This window comes from Crassostrea angulata, chromosome 3 (genome assembly GCF_025612915.1).
Source record: "Crassostrea angulata isolate pt1a10 chromosome 3, ASM2561291v2, whole genome shotgun sequence".
Taxonomy (NCBI): Eukaryota; Metazoa; Mollusca; class Bivalvia; order Ostreida; family Ostreidae; genus Magallana; species Magallana angulata.
In genome coordinates, this window is record NC_069113.1 from 29,692,985 (window position 1) to 29,718,517 (window position 25,533).

At 33.7% G+C, this 25,533-nt stretch overlaps 2 protein-coding genes across 2 annotated transcripts in view; one reads left to right on the plus strand and one right to left on the minus strand.

The window, feature by feature from the left end:
- LOC128175808 (calcineurin subunit B type 1) lies at positions 1-15,035 on the minus strand. Its single transcript, XM_052841650.1, has 6 exons — positions 14,941-15,035; positions 12,508-12,547; positions 5,974-6,150; positions 4,454-4,513; positions 1,894-2,078; positions 1-659 (listed from the first exon to the last, which is right to left on the minus strand). The coding sequence occupies exons 1-6, from the start codon at positions 14,941-14,943 to the stop codon at positions 612-614; spliced, it is 513 nt and encodes a 170-aa protein (XP_052697610.1). The 5' UTR covers positions 14,944-15,035; the 3' UTR covers positions 1-611.
- Positions 14,966-25,533, plus strand: part of LOC128175807 (elongation factor 1-gamma-like) — a 16,337-nt gene continuing 5,769 nt past the window's right edge. Inside the window, exons 1-7 of the mRNA XM_052841649.1 lie at positions 14,966-15,054; positions 15,157-15,306; positions 17,748-17,811; positions 18,783-18,925; positions 19,446-19,589; positions 24,093-24,222; positions 25,048-25,124. Coding sequence (XP_052697609.1) covers positions 15,004-15,054; positions 15,157-15,306; positions 17,748-17,811; positions 18,783-18,925; positions 19,446-19,589; positions 24,093-24,222; positions 25,048-25,124 — 759 coding nt within the window. The 5' untranslated portion in view covers positions 14,966-15,003. The remainder of the gene's footprint in view (positions 15,055-15,156; positions 15,307-17,747; positions 17,812-18,782; positions 18,926-19,445; positions 19,590-24,092; positions 24,223-25,047; positions 25,125-25,533) is intronic.

A 25,533-nucleotide genomic window follows, 5' to 3' on the forward strand; every position in this document is an offset into this window, starting at 1 on the left:
TGAACAACATTATTTTATTTGAGAAAACATAAGTTATGGATTTCTTAAAGTAAAATTTATGTTGGATAAGATCATAAAAGTTTGCCAATAGATTCAAATTCTATTCAATTTACAAATACATGTATATACCTGGTATACACAAGCATCTGGCGTTATATATTTTCCTCATAATACAAAAATATAACCCCTACCTGATTAAGTAGGGGGTGAATATATATTTTTATTATGAAAATAATATATGACATCATGCGCCTGTGCTGGCATTTGATAACACACACATATATATAGTATAATAATGTGTTCTTAACACGGTGTATTCATTGTGTCCTTCAACCAGAACAACACACATAATTCAAAACTTATCATGCAGCATAACATACATTGATATAATGCGAGTGCAAGGTTCTTATTGCACTGTATCTATTAATTACATAAATTCTATATTGTAATCCACTTGCATGTGCAGAAGAAAGATTTAAAAAAGTTTATTTACATTATAGACAAAATTCCATTAATACAAACATGCATATAACAAATAAAATCGAAGTTTCATAAATACATGTCATGGAAATAAATTACATTATTTAAAAAAAATATGTATGAGGTGAAAACTAAACATCTACAACCATCTTTTTATGAACATCCATGTTTCCAACAACCTAAAAAGAAAAGAAAATAAACTGACATCAATTATGACAGGTTTGGAGTAGGAAAATTTTAAACAGCACTTTTTTCGTGTATAGAAGAGTTAATTACTACTGTACTTTCAAATAAGTATTATAATCATAATGAACAGGCTTTTTACATTGTCATTTTCTGCTATCAAAAGTAGGGATGTCAATTTTACTCGGTTGGCTTAGTCGATTAATTGGAGCCTTTAGTCGAGCGATGGTCGAGTACTCGTTCTTTTATTTGAAACTGTGTGCCCTTATTCTACTGTCACATACAACGTATCTTAACCATAATAAACATTTAAAAACTTATGATTATACACACTATAGATATATTTAATTTCAAATAAATTTAAAAAGCATTTTATCTAGATATCCTAAGCTTTTTTCCTTTTCTTGTGACGCTTAAACATTATTGACCTCCATATCATTTTAGGCAAATCAAATGTGACCTGTTTCATGTTAAGTCATTGTCCTGTGCCATGCCAAATCAACAATTAAAGTTAATGGCTATATAAAAACAAACGCCTTGAGTTGATATGAAAATGTCGAAATAAGTTGGCGAAGCATCGGCCATAATAGAGAATATTAATTTTCACAAGACGGGACATATTCAGCATCTAAGCCTGTCAAGTGCATAAGTATCATAAGATGCACCACCCATGAATATTTTGTTGAAGATAGAACATGTAATAAACTATCTATTGTCATCAAAAGTGACCTGCTAAAAAAAACTTAAATGTGTATCACTTGATGACTTTTTATAAAGTGGTCTGCAACAGTAAATGGATAATTTCAACTACCATGGCTTAATTCTGTAATTGCATGCATTTTATCAAAACTTGTATAAAAATGTACTGAGTTGGGTTTGCAGGTTTAATCAAGCAAAGAATAGCTTTTAAATAACTTTTTAAGTTGCAGTAGTCAGGGTGTATGTCTTCTGAGATCTGTCACTAAGAATTTCTTCTGCCATCATTGAGCATGAATACTTAAGTCCTAAAACCTATTTCTGATGAAAATTACTAGACAAGATACATGTGCAAAATTTCCTACAATGGTTTCATGGGGGAATTTGACAGCATTTTATTTTTTTAATGATTGATGTTTCAGACTTCCCACAAAATGCAAGTGTAATGACAGGTATATTGATATGGTGTTGTTTCTCTACATCTAATACGCATACTAAAAAGAGATATTTAAAAAACCCATATAGTTTACTCACTGCACAAAACTCCTCAAAAGAAATCTTTCCATCCCCATCTGTGTCAGCATGAATGATAGTTTTATCGACTATCTGTTGTAATTGAGTATCCTTAAGATTATTTCCAACCATCATTTTTAACACTTGGAAAAGCTCTCCATTGGAAATATAGCCATCTTTGTCCATGTCATAGATCTTGAATGCAACTGAAATGTTTCAACCATCAACAAATTATTTTCCATTCAAATGATATATCATGTGCACCAGAATCTTAATTTTAAATTATATTTACCTAGAGTGACCAGGGTTTGGCAAGGTACAAACCACTGTGCATAATGAACATATATTTACATTTATATATACTAAATACATATATTTATATAGTATCCGGTAACTTGAAACAGATATTTGAAACATACTTATTCTTACATATCCGTTGCTTTAAAATTCCAATGAAGAAATGTTATTTCTTTCAATGAATTTTGTTCCTTGACTGTCCTATTCATTATTCATCTGAGGATAAATCACAATTGATTTCTTCAACTAGGCCAAAACAAAAATTATTGTTTGCTTGGAAATTCTATCCACCTCATCTGACATTTATCCTTACATTGAATAGGAAATAACGTTGTCCGTCAGTTTGACGAGACTTTGAAATATGTAACATTTTAATTTTAAGGATGACTGTACTCAACGCCTAATTTTGGGTCCTTTTTCAGTCATTACTATTACGTTTATTCATCACTCAATTTTACTTCAAGCCATTTGTTACAGAATTTGGACAATTTCCAATAAAAATTCATAGTCATAATAGATTTTATATAACTCATCGTCTAAGAAGGGGCACCAGAAAGGACTTGCAGCATATTATCCTTTTAGAAAGATTCTAATGATCAACCAAAATTTAAGCATCAATCGAAGAATCATAAGCAAGATACAGAGCTTTGTTTAAGTCATGTTTTCCTTCACATGAGTTCATTACATTCAACTTAAAATTTTTAAACTTGGTATTTCCTATTCAGCATTCAAAATATAAACAAACTAAAGCATGACCTCAGCTCTGTGTACAAAGATAGCATTATGCGCAAAGCTCTGTATCTTTTTGCTTATAAATTGAAGCTTGACACTCAAATATAGCTTGACTCTCAGATACGGTAAGTAAACAGAAAATTGTAAACAATTAAAACTGCACTAAAACTAAGAAAGAGCACAATTTAATTTTCATCATATATATATACCTATATATACCTATATATTACTAGCAGTGAAAATAATCTCCTTTTAGACTGAAAACGCTGAGCATCTTAACACAACACGTTGTATTAATCAACCATTACATAGAGATTGTACCGAATTACCAATAGAAAAAATAGTATTTTATAACATGTTGTCAATGCATCAAATTTTGCACAGGTAAACAATCAGCTGTTTGATTTACCTAAGTCTCTGTTTGATTTGACACGTAAAAATTCCAAAATACAGGCAATAGTTCCCAGGTTACAAAGCATAAATAATGAAAATGAAACGAAAATCAAAACTAAGCTAACTCAAGCTAACACCAATGTCATACGTGAAAACTGTCAATGCATTGAAATATTTAACCTCAATTTTCTTCACAACATTTAGCTAAAAAGCAGATTTTATGAAAATGAATTGAAAATCTAAACAAGCGAAAACCACCGGCACAAGTAAAATGTCAATGCATTGAAATATTTAACCTCAATTTACTTCACAAAATCAGCATAAATATATTTTGCGTGTTTCAAATATTCCCTTTGACTGTAAACTGTAGCACAACAAGCAAATTCATCTTTGTCAGTTTGACCCATTTATTATTCATCCAACATGGCTGCTTCAAACAAAGAACTTGGTGTTTAATATTTGAAATACCGAACCCAAAGTTTTAAACTGAATAACCCCTATTCTCTCTTTGTTATTATTTTTGTAAATTACTTAATAACAGACAGACGGACGCTAGACAAAAAGTGATCAGAAAAGCTCAATATAAGCTCAGAATATATTCTGTCATTAAACTATACAAGTACAAATTATTAAGTTAAGCAAGAGGCTTGTGGGTCACATCGCTCACATGAACAATTCCTTGTATCATTCTATTTCATTTATATAATATGTTACACTTTGAACCCCTCTTGGGGCCCCAGTATTAGCGTGGGAGTCATGATATTAAAAATTTAAAAGCTACATTATTTAAGGATGCTTGCATAGTAAACTTACAAATTTTAATATCGTATTGGTTGAGAAGATTTTTAAACATTTTGCCTATTTATTTCAATATGTTAAACTTTAAACCCCTCTTGGGCCCCATTATTTGTCCAGGGGGTCCCAATATAAACAATTTAGAAATCTACAATGTTAGAATGCTTGCATATTTAAATCTCACAAATTGTAGAATTGTACATGTAGTACAAAGTACTAAAAGTACAAAATGCAAAATGTTTACAGAAGACGGACAATCAGTTATCAGAAAAGCTCACTTGAACCTTCAGTTCAATGAACTAAAAAGTACAAATTATAAAATTTAATAAATTTCAAAATGACTTAAAAAATATATTTCACTTACATCGCAGCTTGGATAACTTGTCTCCTCTAACACTAAACTGAGAGACACCCTCAATGAACTCTGTAATAAAAGATATTCCATATTCTCAGTGTTTAGTAATCAGTTTCATTATATTTCAGACATGTAAGCTGTGCATGAAGTCACCTGATACCATACATTAGTCAAAAACAACATTCAAAATATAAAATATTATTTTCTTTTTTCTGATTTTACAAATTCTTTTGATTTGTATCCTCTCTATTCTCTGAGTTGTTTATTAAGTCCAATATATTCATTTTGACCATGACATAGGGAGAAGGTTAAACACGGCTGTGTTTGCTAACCAATCCCATTCAATATTGTATTGTTTAAATAGAAATACAGTAATTAAAAAATCAATTATAGCTAAGTCCTAGGGACCAGTGGATTTACTTCACTATATCCGTAATTCGTTATAACCGTATAACAATTTCGTAATAATTATTATACCAATATCGGTTAATTGCAATTCGATCCAACTGATTAACCAATTACTCATATCAAAATATGCATATTTCTAACAGGTTATTATCATAATTTTTTTAAAATAATTTGTAATAAATAATACATAAATTCTGTTTATAGGTAGTTATAATTGTGTAGATGTCGAATCCAAGGCAGTAGCCAGGCTTGGCCTAATGAATTTGGTACAGCTTTATCCCAAACTTAGTAGCCTTTGCTGGTTGTAGACACAGAATCTCAAGCGTCCTTTCCATGCACAAGTGGCCTCATCAAAGCTCAGGTCTTGATCAGGGGAATAAAGCATAAGCTCCCCTGACTTCATCTCGATGAGCTTTTAGGCTTTTTTTGGTGATTTATGCTGGTTATGAAGGTATTAATATTATCCATTTTAGATAAGTTATCAACCCCAGAATTTTTTGCCTTTTTTCGGCCATCCCATGTGAGACGACAGCTACTGCAGTAACAGTTAGTCGCTTAATACCAGTGCCTATGGCCAAAGTTCTTTGTTCATAAGGGCCAAAATTTCAATAGAAATAACGAAATCAAAATATCCTGGTAAAATGTATATCTACACATTTTGTCCTAAATACCGTCACTAAATTCTATGCTGCACTGGTTTACACAGAGTTCCACTTACAGTATGATTATTACTATATTCAAAATAAGGCCCCAATTTCAAAAGGGCCAAAATTCCAATAAAAATATTGGAATCAAAATTTTCTGGTAATATGTTCACCTACACATTGTGTCCTAAATAGCTACAAAGTTTTATTAAATTTCATGCAGCGGTTTAGGATAGGTTGTGCTTACAAAAATAACAGGACGGACTGATTGACTGGTCAAAAATATTACACCCCTGACAACTTCGTTGCATGCTGATTAAGATTGAAAATTACATGTCACTAAAAAACAATCTAGTTGCTTTATCTGGTAATTAATTAATTATTTTATTTTAACAAATGGACTATCATTTTCAGGGAAATCCATTGTAAAATGGTAAGACAAATGCTCCATAACACAGTTTTGAATCAATTAATTACCTTTAAAATCAACCTCTCCATTTCCATCAGTATCAAATATATCTATGACTCTTTGAACCAATGGATTTTGTTGTAGCTCTGGCAAAGTCATAAATTCATCAACACTTAAGGAGCCAGAATTATCCAAATCCAGCTTTTTAAATCTTTTTCCAAGTCTTTTGATTTCATCTGCATCAACTAAAATAGAAATATTTAACTTTAATAAAGAAAGAACATAAATAAAATATCTCACCTTATTGGCAGAGGAACAGGATCTAATAGAAAGAACCCGAGAAGCGAGATCAGACAAGAGAGGAAGGCGAAAAGAAATACTAAATGAGACAAACACGGTAAGTGTTGGTCAAATTAAATATCATGTATCTCAATGGAAAAAGATCATTAACGATCCATGGGTTCTGAAGACAATCCAAGGTTATGAAATTTTGTTTGATGAAAGACCTTACTAATTAAAAAAGCCATCTCAAATTTCTTTTAATGATCAAGAGACTATGGTTGTTAATGATGAAATTAACGATGTGTTAGGAAAAGGTGCAATAAGAGAAATAGATGAAAGTGATGATTTATTTATTTCTAATATATCTGTTGTTCCTATTAAGAAAAATGGAAAGCTCAGACCTATAATAAATTTGAAAAGTCTAGATGTTCCTATTATCTGGATGATTCTTTAGTTATGAACCAAAGTTTGGACTTACGTATGAAGAATATACTCATCTTATTATAGATACTTTACATTCATTAGGTTTTCATGTTAACTTTAAGAAAAGAGTGACAACACCAACTCAAATAATTGACTTTTTTGGGTTGATAAATGACTCAAAGAAATAATTTAAGGTATTTTTACCAAGAAATAAAATAGATAAAATAAAAAATGCTGCTAAAAGTGTTTTGCAGGAAGACTGAATTAGTATTAGAGAGGGGTCACAGCTTTCATTGGACTCATTGTGCATGCATTTAATGCATTTTCAATTGGACCCCTTTATTACTTATCTCTAGAAAGGGACAAGGTTAGAGCACTGAATAAAAATGATGATAATCATCATCAAAATGATGGAAATATAAATTTATCAGATCAAAGTAAAGAAGAAATTGTTTACTTGATAGAGAATATTGAAATAAAAAATGGTAATGGTTATATAGTCTTACTCATGTATTAATACTCACAAAGTAGCTGTTACTCAAAACTCATTATTAGACCAAAATTGGAATAAAAATTCACCTTTGCTTACTAAATTTATGAAAGGCTTGTTAGATTTAAGACCAAACCTGCCAAGATATACATGTAAATTTACATGTGATGCGAGTAAAGGTCTTAAATATTTGATATCTCTTTTTCCTTTGAATTCATTAGACATGAAGCATCTTACCTGGACGTTATGTACACTTTAATTAAGCTTTATCAACAGCAGCTAGAGCACAAACTCTCATAAACTTGAATATTAAGAACATGAATTTTAGTTCAGATAGAGTTGTTTTTTATTTTTCATCATTACTTTAAGAAATCTAGGCCTAAAAGTCATTTTCTATTACTCTTGAAGGATTCAAGGATGAAAAAAATTGTGTTGTGCGTTCTTTACAGGAATATATCAAACGAACAAGTCAAAATCGCAAGTGTGATCAACTTCTTGTCTTGTTTAAGACCTTTGATAAAATTCCACAAGTACTGTAGCTAGGTGGATCATACTTGCCAACTGACCCGATTTCGTCGGGTCACACCCGATTTTTCAACCCTTCACCCGATTATTTTTTATGACCCGGCGGGTCATGCTTTTCACCCGATTTTTGCCGAACAACCCGAAAATCTCCCGATTTCCGGATTTGGTTCGTAAATTACGTTGCGCGTTTGACTTCCAGTTATGAACCCATGCTGAGCTTGGTTTTATGTAACGCGTAAACAATGCCGATGGCTATAACAGACACATTAACTGTAATTATTATCGTGAGTTGTTTTGACTAAGCGAAGGTTTAAATCATTAAATGTGATGGCTTCCAATAAGAAAAGGTCTTCATCGGGGCCAGCGGAATCAAAACCAACAAAAAGAAAACGATATTTTTGTACCTACATGTATCAACATATCTGGGAAAATGAATTCCCATAGGTAAAACAAAGTAATCGAGTACAAAACGAGGCTTTTGCGTTCTATGTAACGCACATTTGAATATTGGATTTTGTGCCCAAAATGATCCGACTAAACATGCAAAAACGCTAAGTCATCACTCATATATAGAATGCTTTTTAATACACAAGTCTTCCAAGTCACTTACAACTTTTTGCATTTTTTTTTTAGCTGAACACAACCTACCATTTTCTGTGTCAGATCACTTTACAAAATTCAAAATCAGCAACTTTTACATGTAGTTAAAATGCTCCTTTGCAATAAAGTATTACACGTAAGTTTTAACACATATTTCTATTGTATATACCTATGAAATGCATGATAAATATGTCGTGAATGTCGTTATGCGCTATGACCAGATTTTTTACTTTCCAAATCTGGTCATGACCAGATTTTCACATGTTGGAGGTTGGCAAGTATGAGGTGGATTGAATGTGTGATGGAAAGCGCAGGAATAGACAAGTACTTTTAAGGCACATTCAATTCATGGAGCATCTGCCTCTGCAGCTCTGAAAAGTTGCGGCTCTATATCGAACACTTTAAACACTGGAGACTGGTCCTCATCAAAATTTTTTAGGAAATTTTACTTCAGAGACATTGAAAATAATGATGATTCTAACTCTTCATGAATGGTGTATTTTGTGTGTATTTTGTGATTGATGCGGTTTTCTTTTTTGTGTGAACAGTATCCATAATCAACCCTGAATTGATGAACACTACATATCCAGAGAAATGGGGTATTTTATATGCAATATTAATATTGCCAAAAAATACTTAAGATCAACAGCTGGTATTTTTTTTCATAAATTATCAGAAATCAAAATCCTAGCAATACGCACACCTCTTATATATGTATTATATGTACAACTGATCTGCAAAAAAAAACAACAACCCAACTTCCTATCTTGAAAAATGTAGGAGAAGTTATCTGTACAATAAGGGTACCCTTTTAGCAGCCCCCAATTTTCACCATTTCAATAACCAGATGTTTCCGTCGGAGAACCCAGTTAAACAAGAGGCGCAGGGGCCACATCGCTCACCCAGGGTTTGACACTAACGGTAGACCGGCGGCCCGAGGCCACCATAAATTGGGAAGGTCCACCAACAGTTCAGGACCTGGTGAACCGTCGGTCCACTTAAGTTTTTAACTTTTTTAATGAAAATCAAATTATTAATGCAAATTCTTACATTGAAATTGACAACCAAAAATGAATAAATGAAGTTTTGTGATCGCGGTAACTTCACCAGAATTTCCTCATAAAAAGAATTAAGTTGAAGTTATTCTGTCCTCTAAGTTCATGATTATGTAAATTAACTTCCTTGGCAATAAAATGATAGTTGATAAATAAAAAGACATTTTTAATGCAAAATAGAAACTAAAACAATTATTTATAATTTAACCAGTTGGCTATCCTCTACATAACGGTGGTAAGTGGGTCATTGGGTTAGACTAATACCCCTAAATACACTGAAATAAAGTGACAGATTTTTATTTGTCACTTAGCATACAAATGATGAGATATTTCCTTTATTAGAGATATAAATACATTAAATATATAAAGTTTCAACCCCGATAAGCTTTCATTTTTTTTTCAAAAGTAGATTTTTTATTAGCTGTTGTGGACATATACTTGATCTAATCCAATTTACATGCATTTAAGTATAGTCTGTCTCAAAATCTTTAACAATATTTTGAATTCAAGTTTTGTATTCTGAATATTAACATTGTTAACTTAATAAATAAAATGAAGTCTCTCTGATTTAATTCTCAAACTTCTTTCTATATATATTTTTCTGTTAGGGAGAAGTAAAATCTTCCACCAAAAATTGTGACACAGCTATTAAAAATATTTCAATATTTTATGTTTTACCAGTGGAAATGATAATGATGTAGGAAAATGAAATAAAGTCAATAAAGTAGAAGATTACACATGTTAATGTTCAAATTAAATGCATTTAAGCAGCGTGCATAGCATATGGAGTAAATTAATTCAACAAAAATTCAAACATTAATGAAGGTCCACCAAAATTTGTGAAGGTCCACCAAAAATTCTTGACCAGTGGACCTGCGGTCCACCAAAGTAAAAAGTTAGTATCAAACCCTGCCACCTGAGCAAAATTGCCTTAATTCTGATCAAATTAGCATTACAGTATGAAAATATCTTGACAACTAAGTACAGTAGATCTTGCTAAGAAAAAATTGAAAATCTGCCAATTTTTATCCACCTCTTTTTTTAATGGTAAATACCAAGCCCCTTTTGTTGTTGTACCTGTAAGAAGATTTTTCTCTACTCCTATATACCCCCCCCCCCCCATTTCGTGGCCCCACTTTTCTCTAGGGAATCATGGTTTCATCAAACTTAAATCTGCATAACCTGTGCTTTCACACTAAGTACACGGTACTGAGTTTTGGACCGAAAATTTTCCCAGAATATTTTTAAAGATTTTCTCTATATATTCCTATGTAAAAACCGCCATCACAGCCCCGCCCTACCACTAGGGACTGTGATTTTGCAAACTTGAATTTACACTACCTGAGGATGCTTCGACACAAATTTTAGCTTTTCTGGCCAAATAGTCTTTAAAAAGAATATTTTTAAAGATTTTCTCTATATATTCCTATGTAAAAATTCATCCCCAATGCATTGTGGCCTCACCCTACCCCTGGACTATTATTTAAACAAACTTGAATCTATACGATCTGGGGATGCTTCCACTCAAATTTGGGCTTTCCTGGCCTAATAGTTTTGAGAAGAAGATTTTTAAAGATTTTCCCTCTATATAAAAAATTATCCCCCATTGTGGCCCCGCCCTACCCCCAGGGACCATGATTTGAACAAACTTGAATCTACATTATCTGAGGATGGTTACATGCCAATTTGAGCTTTCTTGGCCAAATAGTTTTTAAAAGAAATTTTATCAAAGATTTTCTCTATATATTCCTATATAAAAATTTATCCCCCAATTGTGGCCCCATCCTACCCCCAGGGACCATGATTTGAACAAACTTGAATCTACACTATCTGAGGATGTTTCCACTCAAATTTGAGCTTTCCTGGCCAAATAGTTTATAAGAAGAAGATTTTTAAAAATTTTCTCTGTATATATTCCTATGTAAAACTTGATCCCCCAATATTGTGGCCCCACCCTACCCCTGGGGACTATGATTTCAACAAACTTGAATCTACACTATCTGAGGATGTTTCCACTCAAATTTGAGCTTTCCTGACCAAATAGTTTTTAAGAAGAAGATTTTTAAAAATTTTCTCTATATATTCCTATGCAAAACTTGATCCCCCTATTGTAACCCCACCCTACCCCAAGGGACTATGATTTCAACAAACTTGAATCTACACTATCTGAGGATGTTTCCACTCAAATTTGAGCTTTCCTGGCCTAATAGTTTTTGAGAAGAAGATTTTTAAATATTTTCTCGATATATTCCTATGTAAAACTTGGTCCCCCTAATTGTGGCCCCACCTTATCCCCAGAGACCCTGATTTGAACAAACTTGAATCTACACAACCTGAGGATGCTTCCATTTTAATTTGAGCTTTTCTGGCCACATAGTTTTTGAGAAAAAGATTTTAAAAGATTTTCTCGATATATTCCTATGTAAAACATGATCCCCCTATTGTGGCCCCACCCTACCCCCGGGGACCATGATTTGAACAAACTTAAATCTTCACTCTCTGAGAATGCTTCCATTTTAATTTGAGCTTTTATGGCCTGATAGTTTTTGAGAAGAAGATTTTTAAAGATATTCTCTACATATTCCTATGTAAAACCTGATCTCCCTATTGTAACCCCACCCTACCCCAAGGGACTATGATTTCAACAAACTTGAATTTACACTACCTGAGGATGGTTCCACTCAAATTTGAGCTTTCCTGGCCTAATAGTTTATAAGAAGAAGATTTTTAAAAATTTTCTCTGTATATATTCCTATGTAAAACTTGATCCCCCACTATTGTGGCCCCTCCCTACCCCCGGGGACCATGATTTGAACAAACTTGAATCTACACTACCTGAGGATGACTCCACACAAGTTTAAGCTTTTCTGGCCGAATAGTTTTTGAGAAGAAGATTTTTGAAAAATAATAACAAATTTTCAATAATTCTCAATTATCTCCCCTTTAAAGAGGGTGTGACCCTTCATTTGAACAAACTTGAATCCCCTTCACCTAGTGGTGCTTTGTGCCAAATTTGGTTGAAATCTGCCCAGTGGTTCTTGAGAAGAAGATTAAAATGTGAAAAGTTTACAACAACGACGACAACGACAGACAACGGACAAATTGTGATCAGAAAAGCTTACTTGAGCCTTTGGCTCCGGTGAGCTAAAAACCGTAATCTTTGAAATGACTGCAACAATGTACAATTGATCTCAAACATAACATAAGGAGTATGAAATAATACTTACAGTTTGAGCAAAGCTCCATTGGAAGAGAATTTTCATTTCCCTGAAATTTAAATTAGTTCATTAAAACATCTTGAACAATTTATAATGATTTTTTGTGAAAAGGGTTAATTTTGTCATACGATGGAACAAATACATATCTTGTATTACATTTTCTCTTACTTGACTGTTCATCCCAAAAAATAAAATAATCATCCTATTAATATGTATTATCATTAGTCAAAAAACAATAGAAACACACAGATATAGAATGCTGCTCAATCGTTAAAACTTTTATCTAAAACATACATCTATTAACAAACATATCACCAACACCTGGAAACCACCCCCCATTTATATTCATACCAGGGATTTATTGTGTTTATCTATCAAGCTATTTTGTTTTACTACCCTTTTTATATATAAAGGACCAAAGGCCGGAACTGTCACAAAAGCATCGAGCTGACATTTTCTTTTATATAGATATGGTCAATAATTTGAATTTCTGTACCAAAAGTCCTATATCAAATAATATTAGAATAAATCAAAGGCCTGAAGGCCTGAGCGGCGCATCGCATTGAAGGTAGCTAAAAACATCACTACAAGTTGTTAAATATTGCCTTTCTACACATGTGGAAGGTGGCACGCTTTTCCTCATTCAGTTGGACATCGTCTTATTCGTTTTATCAAGTGATAAAATACGAAATCTGTTCCTAGCTATAGGAAGACAGCAACTTACTCTCATTTTAATATAAATATTTTATATACGAAATTATTTCATTTTTTACCTCCGATATTCGAACAATTAACGTCGCCGCTTTTAAATTGAAGTACGAACTGTTGTTATGCAAATTATCTCATCGGTTGACTGGCCCTCTGTCCGTATCGTATGTACATCGCATTGCAAGCGTTGCCATCTCATCAGCGTATTAATCTTTGTTTTGTTCTTTCATTGATCTTGATGTTTTTTCAATGTGTAAAGGAGATATCTGTTGTAATGATTTGTTGACATTTTTAAAACGAATACTGAATATATGTTCCTGGTTGAAAATACGTAACAATCAGAACGGCACTATATATTTTTTGGCGCATTGATACTTCAGTTCTATGACGCCGCTTGTATATAAGCCGAGAGAAGTGGGCTGACAGCAATGAGGCTACATCGCTGATAGCGATGCGCCTCAAAAAGTAATGTATCATTTTTTGTGCTGCTTTAAATACAACAAGTGAAAAGCTGTCAATGTGACAGTAAACCGGGTTCATTCAAAAGTATGAAAAGTTTCCAAGATTTCTCAGTCGAAACGCCCCTTTTCGGTTATCAGGTTTTAATACATTGCTAAAAAATGTGATGTCTACAGGGATTTGCATTGCAGCAAGCCCGGATGATAACATTGTATAATTGCAGGATGTATTCCGAGTGTATTCCGAATGGAGAAAAGATGTAAACATTCCCCATATTATATCTCCTTATGGAATCTTTTTTGGTTCCTGTGAATTTTTCTGAGTGAAAGATGATAATGTGTCAATGAAATTTTCTTGGAAATTATCCCTTTCAACTATTTCAGTTGTACTTCTCTCACGGGTATGTGTATTTTCATTAAAAATTGTCCAAATGTGCTGCATAAATATCTTCGGACCGACTACTGAGGTACGACCAGTTCTCGCCGAGTACCATTTCTCGCCAGTACATTGTGACGTCATTTTTCGTATATAATTTTCTGTGTTGATGAAATGACGTCACAATGTACTGGCGAGAAATGGTACTCGGCGAGAACTGGTCGCACGCCAGTATAGCTACAAAATCCTACACCAATAAACACAAATAAATCTTTCTTTGCATGTGATAATAGTGTTATTGTTTCATTATTGCATTCCTTCATATTCCTTATTGTAGCCATTAGATTTACATGAAAATTGAAATGCTCCCGCGCACCGTGTGCAATGCTACGGCTTTTGAGTTCAAAATCTACCTATTTTTCATCAATGGAGGTTAGCATGAAGCCGAGGGTATGCATGTTTTCGTACGTACTCAGGTCTTGTTGAATATTTTAAAATATGTATGAAATGCGTTTGCCCTTATACAGAATTAATAAAGTTGTATCTTTTTTGTATTCTGTTCATTTTAACGTATATAATTATTTAACAGCACTATTAAAGCACCTTTACAATAATAACAACAACCAAATGACTGACCTGATGACGTTACGACGACTTTTTGTGAATTATACTACTGAGTAAACCTACTACACTTTGGTTCTGTACAAAATTACACAGTGTTTTGGTAATGCTAATTAGGTCTATTGAGTTTTAGTTTAGGATCATCTCAATTTTTCTCAGCTTTTCCGCCTTTTAAAGTACTTTCCCAAATTAATTGTTGCATTTGAGTATTAGTTACTTTCATTACTTTAATGTTGATAAGATAATTCATACAATGTTAAAATAAATTTAAAAAATTACCATTTTGCGGAATAGATTTCTTGGCAATAATCCTTACTGTCAATTGTTCATTGTGCTGTGCGCATGCGTTGCGTCTGCTATTTCCTTTTCCTCTCAAGTGCAATGGCGTCGGGGGTAAGAAAATTACAGTGGATAATCCGATTCCTATCTCTTTCATCAACTTCATTCATTTATTGTTATTAAAATAAATAAAATGATTGTTTTTTTATATTTTAGACTTTGTATACTTTTCCCGATAACTTCAGGGCATTTAAGGCCCTTATTGCTGCTCAGTACAGTGGAGCAGACGTGAAAATCTCGCCGGGTTTTAAATTTGGGGAGACCAACAAGTCGAAAAGCTTTCTTGAGAAATTTCCTCTCGGAAAGGTATGTTATAGGATGGGTCAGGTGGCAGTGTTGGCCGGGAAATACCAGTGCTTGGAATTACCAGTGGTACCGTAAATACCGGTACTTCCCGTCCTGGTAAATATAGATAGAATGTTCTATCGTTAAAATGACAGATGTCATACGGACCCGGTTTAACGATAGAATTCGTCCCGGGTCTATGACAACTCATCGAAAAAATTCATCGATGCGACAACTCACCGAATGGACAGCTCATCGATACGACAAGTCATGAATAGACATCTCATTGATACGACAATACATCGAAACTCATCGAAACTTATCAAAACTGAAAATAAAAGTGAAAAAAGTAGACACTAAAAGTGAAAAGTAAAACACAATAGAACTGATAGGTATAAAAAAATTTAATTGTATTCGCACTGATTCACATTTACATTAATATCTTATATTGTGTGCTAGCCTTTCAAGGTATGGTATGGGAAATAATTGCCATTCGCGACTTGTTCTCCGAATGTTTAAACGATCGAGTAAATCTTTTTGTTTTTTCCAATAACTTTTTTTTCATTTTTCCGATCACAAATGTAAATAAAACAATTGAAAGCTAATTTGTTTTTATTCCTTTGCGATTCCTCCCTCAGCCATATTGTGACTAAGAATGAAATGAAGACAATAACCTGAAAAGTGTTCAAACATTTACATAATACCACATCATCCATGAGATGTCTTTCGTTGACATGTCGCATCGGTCGGTGAGTTTTACTTTTGATTAGTTGACTTTCGATGAGTTGTCACTTTCGGCAAGTTGTCTTTCGATGAGATGTCTGGTACCGTTCGTCCCATATACTTGCTTTGTAGCAAATAACAGTGCTCCAAGGTACAATTGCTATCAGGTCGCTAAATGGCGACCAACAATTTTTTTAGGTCGCCATTTCAGAATTTATGGTAGCCATCAAATATAATTCACTCGCCATAATAAACTGATAATGATTTTATTAACAAGTTAGATATGAAACAAATAATAAATACTCCTTTATATACAGTAATGTCATATATCCTTTATTACACTTTAACAAATTGACAATTTAAAATATGCAGCCAGCAGGATTGGAGGTCTACTATTGTGGAAGTTGGATGGCATTTGGCCATCCTGCATATTTAACAGTACGTTTCTGAGAAAACCAGCGTTCAACAATGGCATTGGTTTTAAATTCCTCAATAAGAGGACCTTCACTGCTAATTGTAAACCCAAAGGACAGAAGCCGTGGCTTTCGTTCTTCCGCCATCGTGGCCACGTGATTGACAATGTTAATCCAGCGACGCTTCATTCAAGCTAACATTTATTTAAACAGTACATTGACCGAGAGTTAATTTTTTGTTTATTTCGATCCTGATCACGACAAATTTCGATCCTGAGACGATCGCATCTTCAAATTTTCACGGTCGCGAAAATGTGAGTTACTATGACATTTTGGTCGCAAAATTGAAATTTTAGTTGCAAATGCGACCATTTTAGTCGTAACTTAGAGCACTGAATAAAAAAAAATAAATCAAGCTGTATCTCACCTAAATTTTCTATGATTAGTCTCAAATACCTACAATGAAACAATTTTCTTCTGGAGATTTATAATGTGAAATGTTTATAAATATCTTTTTTCCATTCGGAAATACTCAGGATACCTCGCGCAATTTTTTTACGTTATCATACGGGCTTATTAATGGCTGATGCAATGCAAAATCTCATCAGACTTTTAATTTTGGGATGTATATTGAAACCTGAAGCAGTAGAGGAGGCGTTTATAGACAGATAAATTTATTTCTTAGTTTGTTATTGATGTTTCGCGGAATTTCACAATACTGAACATTTAGAGAGTCGGAATCACACTCATAGTCGAAATCCACGGGTTTTCTATCCGTTACATTGCAAAACCTGTGGGTTCCGACGATGAATCACACTCTTAGTATGTTGAATGTTTCCTATGTTGTTATAATTCATTTCACAGGTTCTTTGTGATTGAAGATTCTGCTTGGTCTTACTTTTAAATTTAATAATATATATTTCACCTTTAAACACACTGTGAAAAACACCAATTTCAACAAACAACAATATTTAATTTTATTTGCGATTTTATAGAAAATAACAAAAATTAATGATAACAATTGTAAATTCCTGCCAAGCACTTCTGATTCTCATGTACCTAACATATGGGGCCTACATATTGCATATCAATTTAAACAAGAGACATCACTCTAACTAATAATATTCAATAAAAATCAATTCATAAATTTTAGCAACACTAATAAGCCTTCAAGTACAGCAACTCTCAATTTTACAAAAATATTGAAGGTTACTTTATTCGAAACTGTCCTTTGCTACCTTAGCACCTGAAAAAAAAGGATAAGTAGGTCTTGGAACTGTAGTACTGCCATGGAAATTTAGATGTATATATTTTTATCTTAAACAGGTTCCAGCATTTGAATCAGCATCTGGAGATTGTCTGTTTGAGAGTAATGCCATTGCACAGTATGGTAAGTACATTTGTAGGGTACACTGAGTTCTCCCTTTGCATTTTCATTCCCTGTTATTCATCCTAGATTTATCTGAGGCAAGGGTAGGTGGATGTTGACTTAGGAAGGAGTCTTTTCATTATCAGACATACTTCTTATAATAAGAAATTCATGAAAGGACGAGAACGTACAAGGCCTGACAAATTCCCCATACCCATATTTTGTAATGGCATATATGAACGTATAAAAAATCTTCACATTTAAAAGTGTGCATCAGTACATGTACACATATAATATATAATAGTATTTCATTTTCTGACAAATAATATAAAATAATACATGCACTTGGTACTTATCTCCTTTGTTTTATTTGTTTGCTTTCTAAACATTACAGCATGATCTCGTAACTTTCAATGCTAGTGCTATTTTTATCAGACATGGTGAACATGAACTTTATGCAATTCTTGTCATTATATATATAAATGGTATTAGACATTTTTAACTGGGTTTTATGCCACTCAGGTGACCGTTAATGCCTATCGGCCTCTTGTTTGGCATGTATGGATACTGCAATATTAAACGAAAAAAAAAATATTTGAATTTTTTTTTTTTAAATCCGACCGACCGACCCTACTTTTTTTCAGCATGAAACCGGAAACAAACCATTTTTTTTTCTTAGGCCTTACGGACATCATCTAACGTGTTGAATTACCAAAGGTGTAAGCAAGTACTCTGGTGCTAGCATTTTGTAGTTTATTTTCAAAATGCCTTTATTTATAAGTATAGATGGTATTCCATAAAGGTAAATACATGTACGTCAAAGTTTAAGTTTATATGCAATTCAGATATTTAATTTGTTAATCTACTGAGGGGCCATATATATGTCACAACATCCTTTGAACGTCCATATAAAGCCATTTTTGCTCAGATGAGCAATGTAGCCCATGGGCCTCTTGTTCTCATTGCTGATTACTTAATGATTGATCTTTCAGTTTCCAATGCCCAGCTGATGGGTGCCAATTCTAGAGATGCTGCATTTGTGCAACAGTGGATTAATTTTGCAGATAATGAAGTTTTGCCAGCATCTTGTACATGGGTTTTTCCATGTCTGGGAATTATGCAATTCAACAAACAGGTAATCAAACTCTTTCCAGAGTACTATAGTTAAAACTTTTGATAAGAAATGTTAGAAGTATAAGGAAAATATTGTTTAAAATCTTTTCAAAAACCAATCGATCAGAAAATCTGTAACTTGTGTGGAAACATCCTCAGGTTTTGTAGAAATCATGATACCAGGGGGTAGGGTGGCCACAATGATGGATGAAATTTTGACATAATGATACATGATAAATAAAAAAACATTGGCCTGAAAAGCTGCTACTTTTGTAAAGTATCCTCAGCTTGTAAAGAATCAATGATGTCAGATCATGGTACAGTAAACACGATCATGACAAACAAGCTTATAACGAATTAACGCTTACAGCGAAGTCATTTTCGTTTCCCTGTACCTCATGATTATTTCCTAATTTTGTAACTTTAGTACTCTTAAATAAAATATAAGGTAATATTCCAAACAACGGACAACAAGCTTTCTTACTGCTTTCCAGACCTTCCAGTACTTTGATTAATTATAACATTAAAACTTAATATTTCAGGAAACAGAGAAAGCTAAAGAACAGGTGAAGAAAGTCCTTGGAGTACTAAATGGGCACTTATCTAAGCGCACTTTCCTTGTTGGTGAAAGGATTTCACAAGCTGACATATCAGTTGCTTGCAACTTGCTTCTCCTTTACAAGCATGTAAGTTATATTCATGATGTTGATGCTCTTTAAGTTTACATGTCTAAAATTTCATAATTAATTTTCTGAAATATTTTGAGAATGTTTATACAATACCTGAAAGTTTTTTAAGGTAGTCCTATACTCGGCACTAAATGGGCTCAATCATTAAAAGCTTAGCTTTAAATGATAAATATACATTCTAGCAATACATATACAAAAGAAAATATGCATGTTTACATGCTAGTTTGTTTGCTATCACCTCTCAGAGGGGTGTACCCCCTTGCGAAAATTATTGACAATTATGAAAGGACTATATATGGTATAGGCCTAAAATGGCCCCCTAAAAGGAATATCATTATTTTACTGTAATTCTTTGTTTTCTTTGTACAGATATATATGTGATGTTTTAACTTAATGTTCATTTTGATTGAAGTGCCCACAATTTAGAAATACGGCATTGTAAAGACAGCCTTTTCCCGCCATTTTTGCATTTTAGCATAAAAAGGCTTGTTTTCAAGAAGTTTTTCTTTCAGGAAACATAGAGCGCATGCTTGAACCAACAAAATATTTTAATCAGAGATGTATCTAGCCAAGACTAATAAGTGACAAAAAATTTGTCCTGGTTCAAGCATGCGCTCTATATTTCCCATTTGAAAAAGATGAGAAAAATGTCAATTTCGACTGATTTTGATTGAATTTTTGAAATAGCGTCACTTCTGACGTCATATACTGCAAGTCAGTGCAAATAAATCAAACAAATATGTGAAAAATATATTTTATATGAACTCTTCTAAATTATAACATAACATTTTATTGTAACCGAAACACTTTAAAAAATGGTGAATTATGGGGGCCAAATTCAACTCATATCATATATAGTTCTTTGCCAGACGTCCGTTTTTTCTAAAAATAATTACCAATTTTGGGAAAATTAGAACTGAACATACAAAATAGAGTATAAATATTTATTTAAGCCATATCTCATCAATAATTTTGCGCAAATTTTTGTAAGTAAGTACGCTTTATGGACCTGATGTATCAAAATAGAATATAAAAATGGCAATGCTAGTATCGCTTTTGGTAATTTTTTTTACTATTTTATTGACTCAAACTTAAATTAATGGTGTTTATTCTATAGATTGACATCTTATAAAAAAGATTTGGTAAAATAAATTATATGTTGACGTATCTTCAAAACAAAGAAGATATAAGCATACCTGAGATCCTGGTTAATCAGAAACTTCGTTTTTCATTTTACTTTAACAGAATCGAGTTTCTCAACATTAACCATTTCTATCTCTCATAGAATACATATATTACCGTTCTAATTGCTTATTATTGCCATTGTTTACAACAGCGATGTAGAGCAAAATCAATACCGGGAATCTACAACGCTTTGTGAAAGTCGAACCAATATTGTAAAATCCGTATTATGACGTAGTGCTATACTCGGACTACTTTAAGGCAGTTCATTAGGTCACGTGAGTCACTTGGGTGACCTATTGCAATTGGTTTTTAGCTCACCTGAGCTGAAAGCTCAAGTGAGCTATTCTGATCACATTTTGTCTGTCTGTCCGTAAACTTTTCACATTTTCAACATCTTCTCAAGAACTACTGGGCCAATTTCAACCAAACTTGGCACAAATCATCCTTAGGCAAAGGGGATTCAAAGTTGTGAAAATTAAGGGCCACACTCGTTTTCAAGGGGAGATAATTAGAAATTAATGAAAAATTTCGAGAAATTTACAAAAATCTTCTTCTCAAGAACCAGAAAGCCAGGAAAGCTGAAACTTGTGTGGAAGCATCCTTAGGTAGTGTAGATTCAAAGTTGTGAAATTCATGACCCCCGGGGGTAGGGTGGGGCCACAATGGGGGGTCGAAGTTTTACATAGGAATATATAGAGTAAATCTTTAAAAATCTTCTTCTCAGAAACTACTCTACCTGAGGAAAGCTGAAACTCGTGTGGAAGCATCCTCAGGTAGAGTAGATTCAAAGTTGTGAAATTCATGACCCCCGGGGGTAGGGTGGGGCCACAATGGGGGGTCGAAGTTTTACATAGGATCTTTAAAAATCTTCTTCTCAGACACTAATCAGCCAGGAAAGCTGAAACTCGTGTGGAAGCATCCTGAGGTAGTATAGATTTAAAGTTGTGAAATTCATGACCCCCGGGGGTAGGGTGGGGCCACAATGGGGGGGGGGGTTAAAGTTTTACAAAGAAATATAGAGTATTCTTTGAAAATCTTCTTCTCAGAAACTAATCAGCCAGGAAAGCTGAAACGTGTGTGGAAGCATCCTGAGGTAGTGTAGATTCAAAGTTGTGAAAATCATGACCCCCAGGGGTAGGGTGGGGCCACAATGGGGGGGTCGAAGTTTTACATAGGAATATATAGAGTAAATCGTTGAAAATCTTCTTCTCAGAAACTAATCAGCCAGGAAAGTTGAAACTTGTGTGGAAGCATCCTCAGGCAGTGTAGATTCAAAGTTGTGAAATTCATGATCCCTGGGGGTAGGGTGGGGCACAATGGGGGGTCGAAGTTGTACATCGCAATATATAGAGTAAATCTTTAAAATACTTCTTCTCAGAAACTAATCAGCCAGGAAAGCTGAAACTTGTGTGGAAGCATCCTGAGGTAGTGTAGATTCAAAGTTGTGAAAATCATGACCCCCAGGGGGAGGGTGAGGCCACATTGGGGGGGGGGGGGTGTTAAAGTTTAACAAAGGAATATATAGAGTAAATCTTTGAAAATCCTCTTCTCAAAAACTAATCAGCCAGGAAAGCTGAAACTTGTGTGGAAGTATCCTCAGGTAGTGTAGATTCAAAGTTGTGAAAATCATGACCCCCGGGGGTAGGGTGGGGCCACTATGGAGGGTCGAAGTTTTACATAGGAATATAGAGAGTAAATCTTTAAAATTCTTCTTCTCAGAAACTAATCAGCCAGGAAAGCTGAAACTTGTGTGGAAGCATCCTCAGGCAGTGTAGATTCAAAGTTGTGAAAATCATGATCCCTTGGGGTAGGGTGAGGCCACATTGGGGGGGGGGGGGGGGGTGTTAAAGTTTTACATGGAAATATAGAGTAAATCTTTGAAAATCTTCTTCTCAGAAACTAATCAGCCAGGAAAGCTGAAACTTGTGTGGAAGCATCCTCAGGTAGTGTACATTCAAAGTTGTGAAAATCATGACCCCCGGGGGTAGGGTGGGGCCACAATGGGGTGGTCGAAGTTTTACATAGGAATATATAGAGTAAATCTTTAAAAATCTTCTTCTCAGAAACTAATCAGCCAGGAAAGCTGAAACTTATGTGGAAGCATCCTCAGGTAGTGCAGATTCAAAGTTGTGAAAATCATGATCCCTGGGGGTAGGGTGGGGCACAATGGGGGGGGGGGGGGGGGGGGCGTCGAAGTTTTACATAGGAATATATAGAGTAAATCTTTAAAATTCTTCTTCTCAGAAACTAATCAGCCAGGAAAGCTGAAACTTGTGTGGAAGCATCCTCAGGCAGTGTAGATTCAAAGTTGTGAAATTCATGATCCCTGGGGGAAGGGTGAGGCACAATGAGGGGTCGAAGTTTTACATAGGAATATATAGAGTAAATCTATAAAAATCTTCTTCTCAGAAACTAAACAGCCAGGAAAGCTGAAACTTGTGTTGAAGTATCCTCAGGTCGTGTAGATTCAAAGTTGTGAAAACATGATCCCTTGGGGTAGGGTGAGGCCACATTGGGGGGGGGGGGTGTTAAAGTTTTACAAAGGAATATATAGAGTAAATATTTTAAAATCTTCTTCTCAGAAACTAATCAGCCAGATGATTCTTTATAATTGTTAAGACTTTGGCTCCAGGACAATTCTTTGGCCTCACAAGAACGTTCAGAGTTTGATGTAGCTTAATATCCCATATATAAACAATTGTAAAGGATCTTTTTGAGGACTGCAATACTCAACATGTGATATGACTATAAAATCATCCTGTTAGAAAAGGGACTAATGATTATAAACATAAGAATATCCAGGGGGGAAAATGGATTTTATTTTTACAGGATCTACATGTATTATTGTACATTGTCCAGATTGTTTGTATTATGACTTCATTAAGCTGATTTTATCATACCCATTGTTCCTCAGGTGAGCGATGTGGCCCATGGGCCTCTTGTTGTCCATTGTTGTGAACGTGCCTCGTTAACAAATTTACATTTTAACTTAAAAAAAACCAAGGCCAATTGTTTCAATATTTGGTATGAATCATCTCTGATATGAGGAATCTAAATTATGAAATTTATGAATTTACCACACAGCTTATGCGTTGATATCAGAAAAAGACAAATGTCAAGGTGTATTTTTTTGTTGGGCCCAAGGCAAGAACTATTGTTGAGATAAGCAATATGTGGCCCATGGGCCTCTTGTTTTGTAAAAATACTAGACATTCAATTCAGACATCTCTAATTTAGACATTACCAAGAAAACAAATTGTTGCTTTGCAACATGCTTTGCTCTAATTTGTATCACCCATCAATTTTTTTTATCAGGTTTTAGATCCATCATTTCGGGCACCATATATTCATACCAATAGATGGTTTACAACCCTTGTCAACCAACCTCAGTTTTCTGCAGTTATTGGACCTCTAAAGATGTGCAGCAAAATGGCTGAATTTGATTGTAAGTAGTGATAGGTACAAAATTGATCCCTACCCAATTTTCCCAATTCTTTTTTGTTAAAGCAATGTTTTATCTATTAAAGTTTGTCACATAATGTGTTTATGTGAATTACCATTTTGTACTCAAATTTTTGTTGTTCATTTACTATACACCAAAATCTTTAAATTTCTAATACTGTCTGAAAAAAGATTTTAAATCAAGTCAAGTTCATCCGAATTTTTTTAAATGACTGGCAGGTCTACTTTTTACCGTGTAGTAGTAATAATCGTATTAAATTGCCCTTAGAATATAAGGACTATGATTCAAAGATATTTTATAAATAAGTGAAGTGTATTAAAATTCAAAGAAAAGTTCTGTCGTCTGCATGTGATGCCTTTGATCGATACCCATGTAAACAATACTAAAAAAAACGTTGGGGTTACATAGAACAGCTGTCAAAATGACCTAGATCATCTCTCTATAGGAGAAACAATCTGTAGAAATACTGGGCTTAGTAAGCGAATAAGTGACTAAAATATTTTCCTTGTTCAAGCATGCGCTCTACATTTCCTATTCATAAAAAGATTAAAAAAAAAAAAAAAATGTCAATTTTTGACTGATTTTGATTGAATTATAGAAAAAGCGTCACTTCTGACGTCATATACTGCCAGTGAGTGCAAATAAATAGGTGAAAAATATATTTTACATCAACTCTTCTAAAATATAACATAACATTAATAGTACCAAAAACACTTTAAAAAATGGCAAATTATGGGGGCCAAATTTACCGTAACTCATATCATATATAGTTATTTTTCTTATTAATATGTTTCATTTATCTGGTAGCAAAAAAGTTTGCAGAACTTCATGGTCAGACGGCAGGTAGTGGCAAGAAGGAAAAACAACCAAAACCAGCTGCTAAGGTTGGTACCTATTTGTATACCTTTAGTAGCGAAAAAGAGGAGGATTTATAAAGCACTGTATTTTGCGTAAATTAAAAAATGCATTTTAATTTTTGATGAAACATGAAAAAAATGCCATCTATTAAACTTTGTCAATTTTTAAGAAAATGTTGCATGAATACAAAATGTGTATATAACTAAGTTATACCCCCTTTGAACAAAGTTTAGGGGGTATCTTCTTCTCAAGAACTACTGAGTCAAATTCAACGTAATTTAGCATAAATAATCCTTATGGAAAAGAAAACAAAAATTGCAAAAATCAAGGGCTAATTCCTTGTCAAATGAGTTAATTATGAAAATAATTATAAAGAAGATAAGGGCGGCTGGTGTCCTTCAGTTTATAACTTCCGGTTTGGTTTTTCATTTCTGG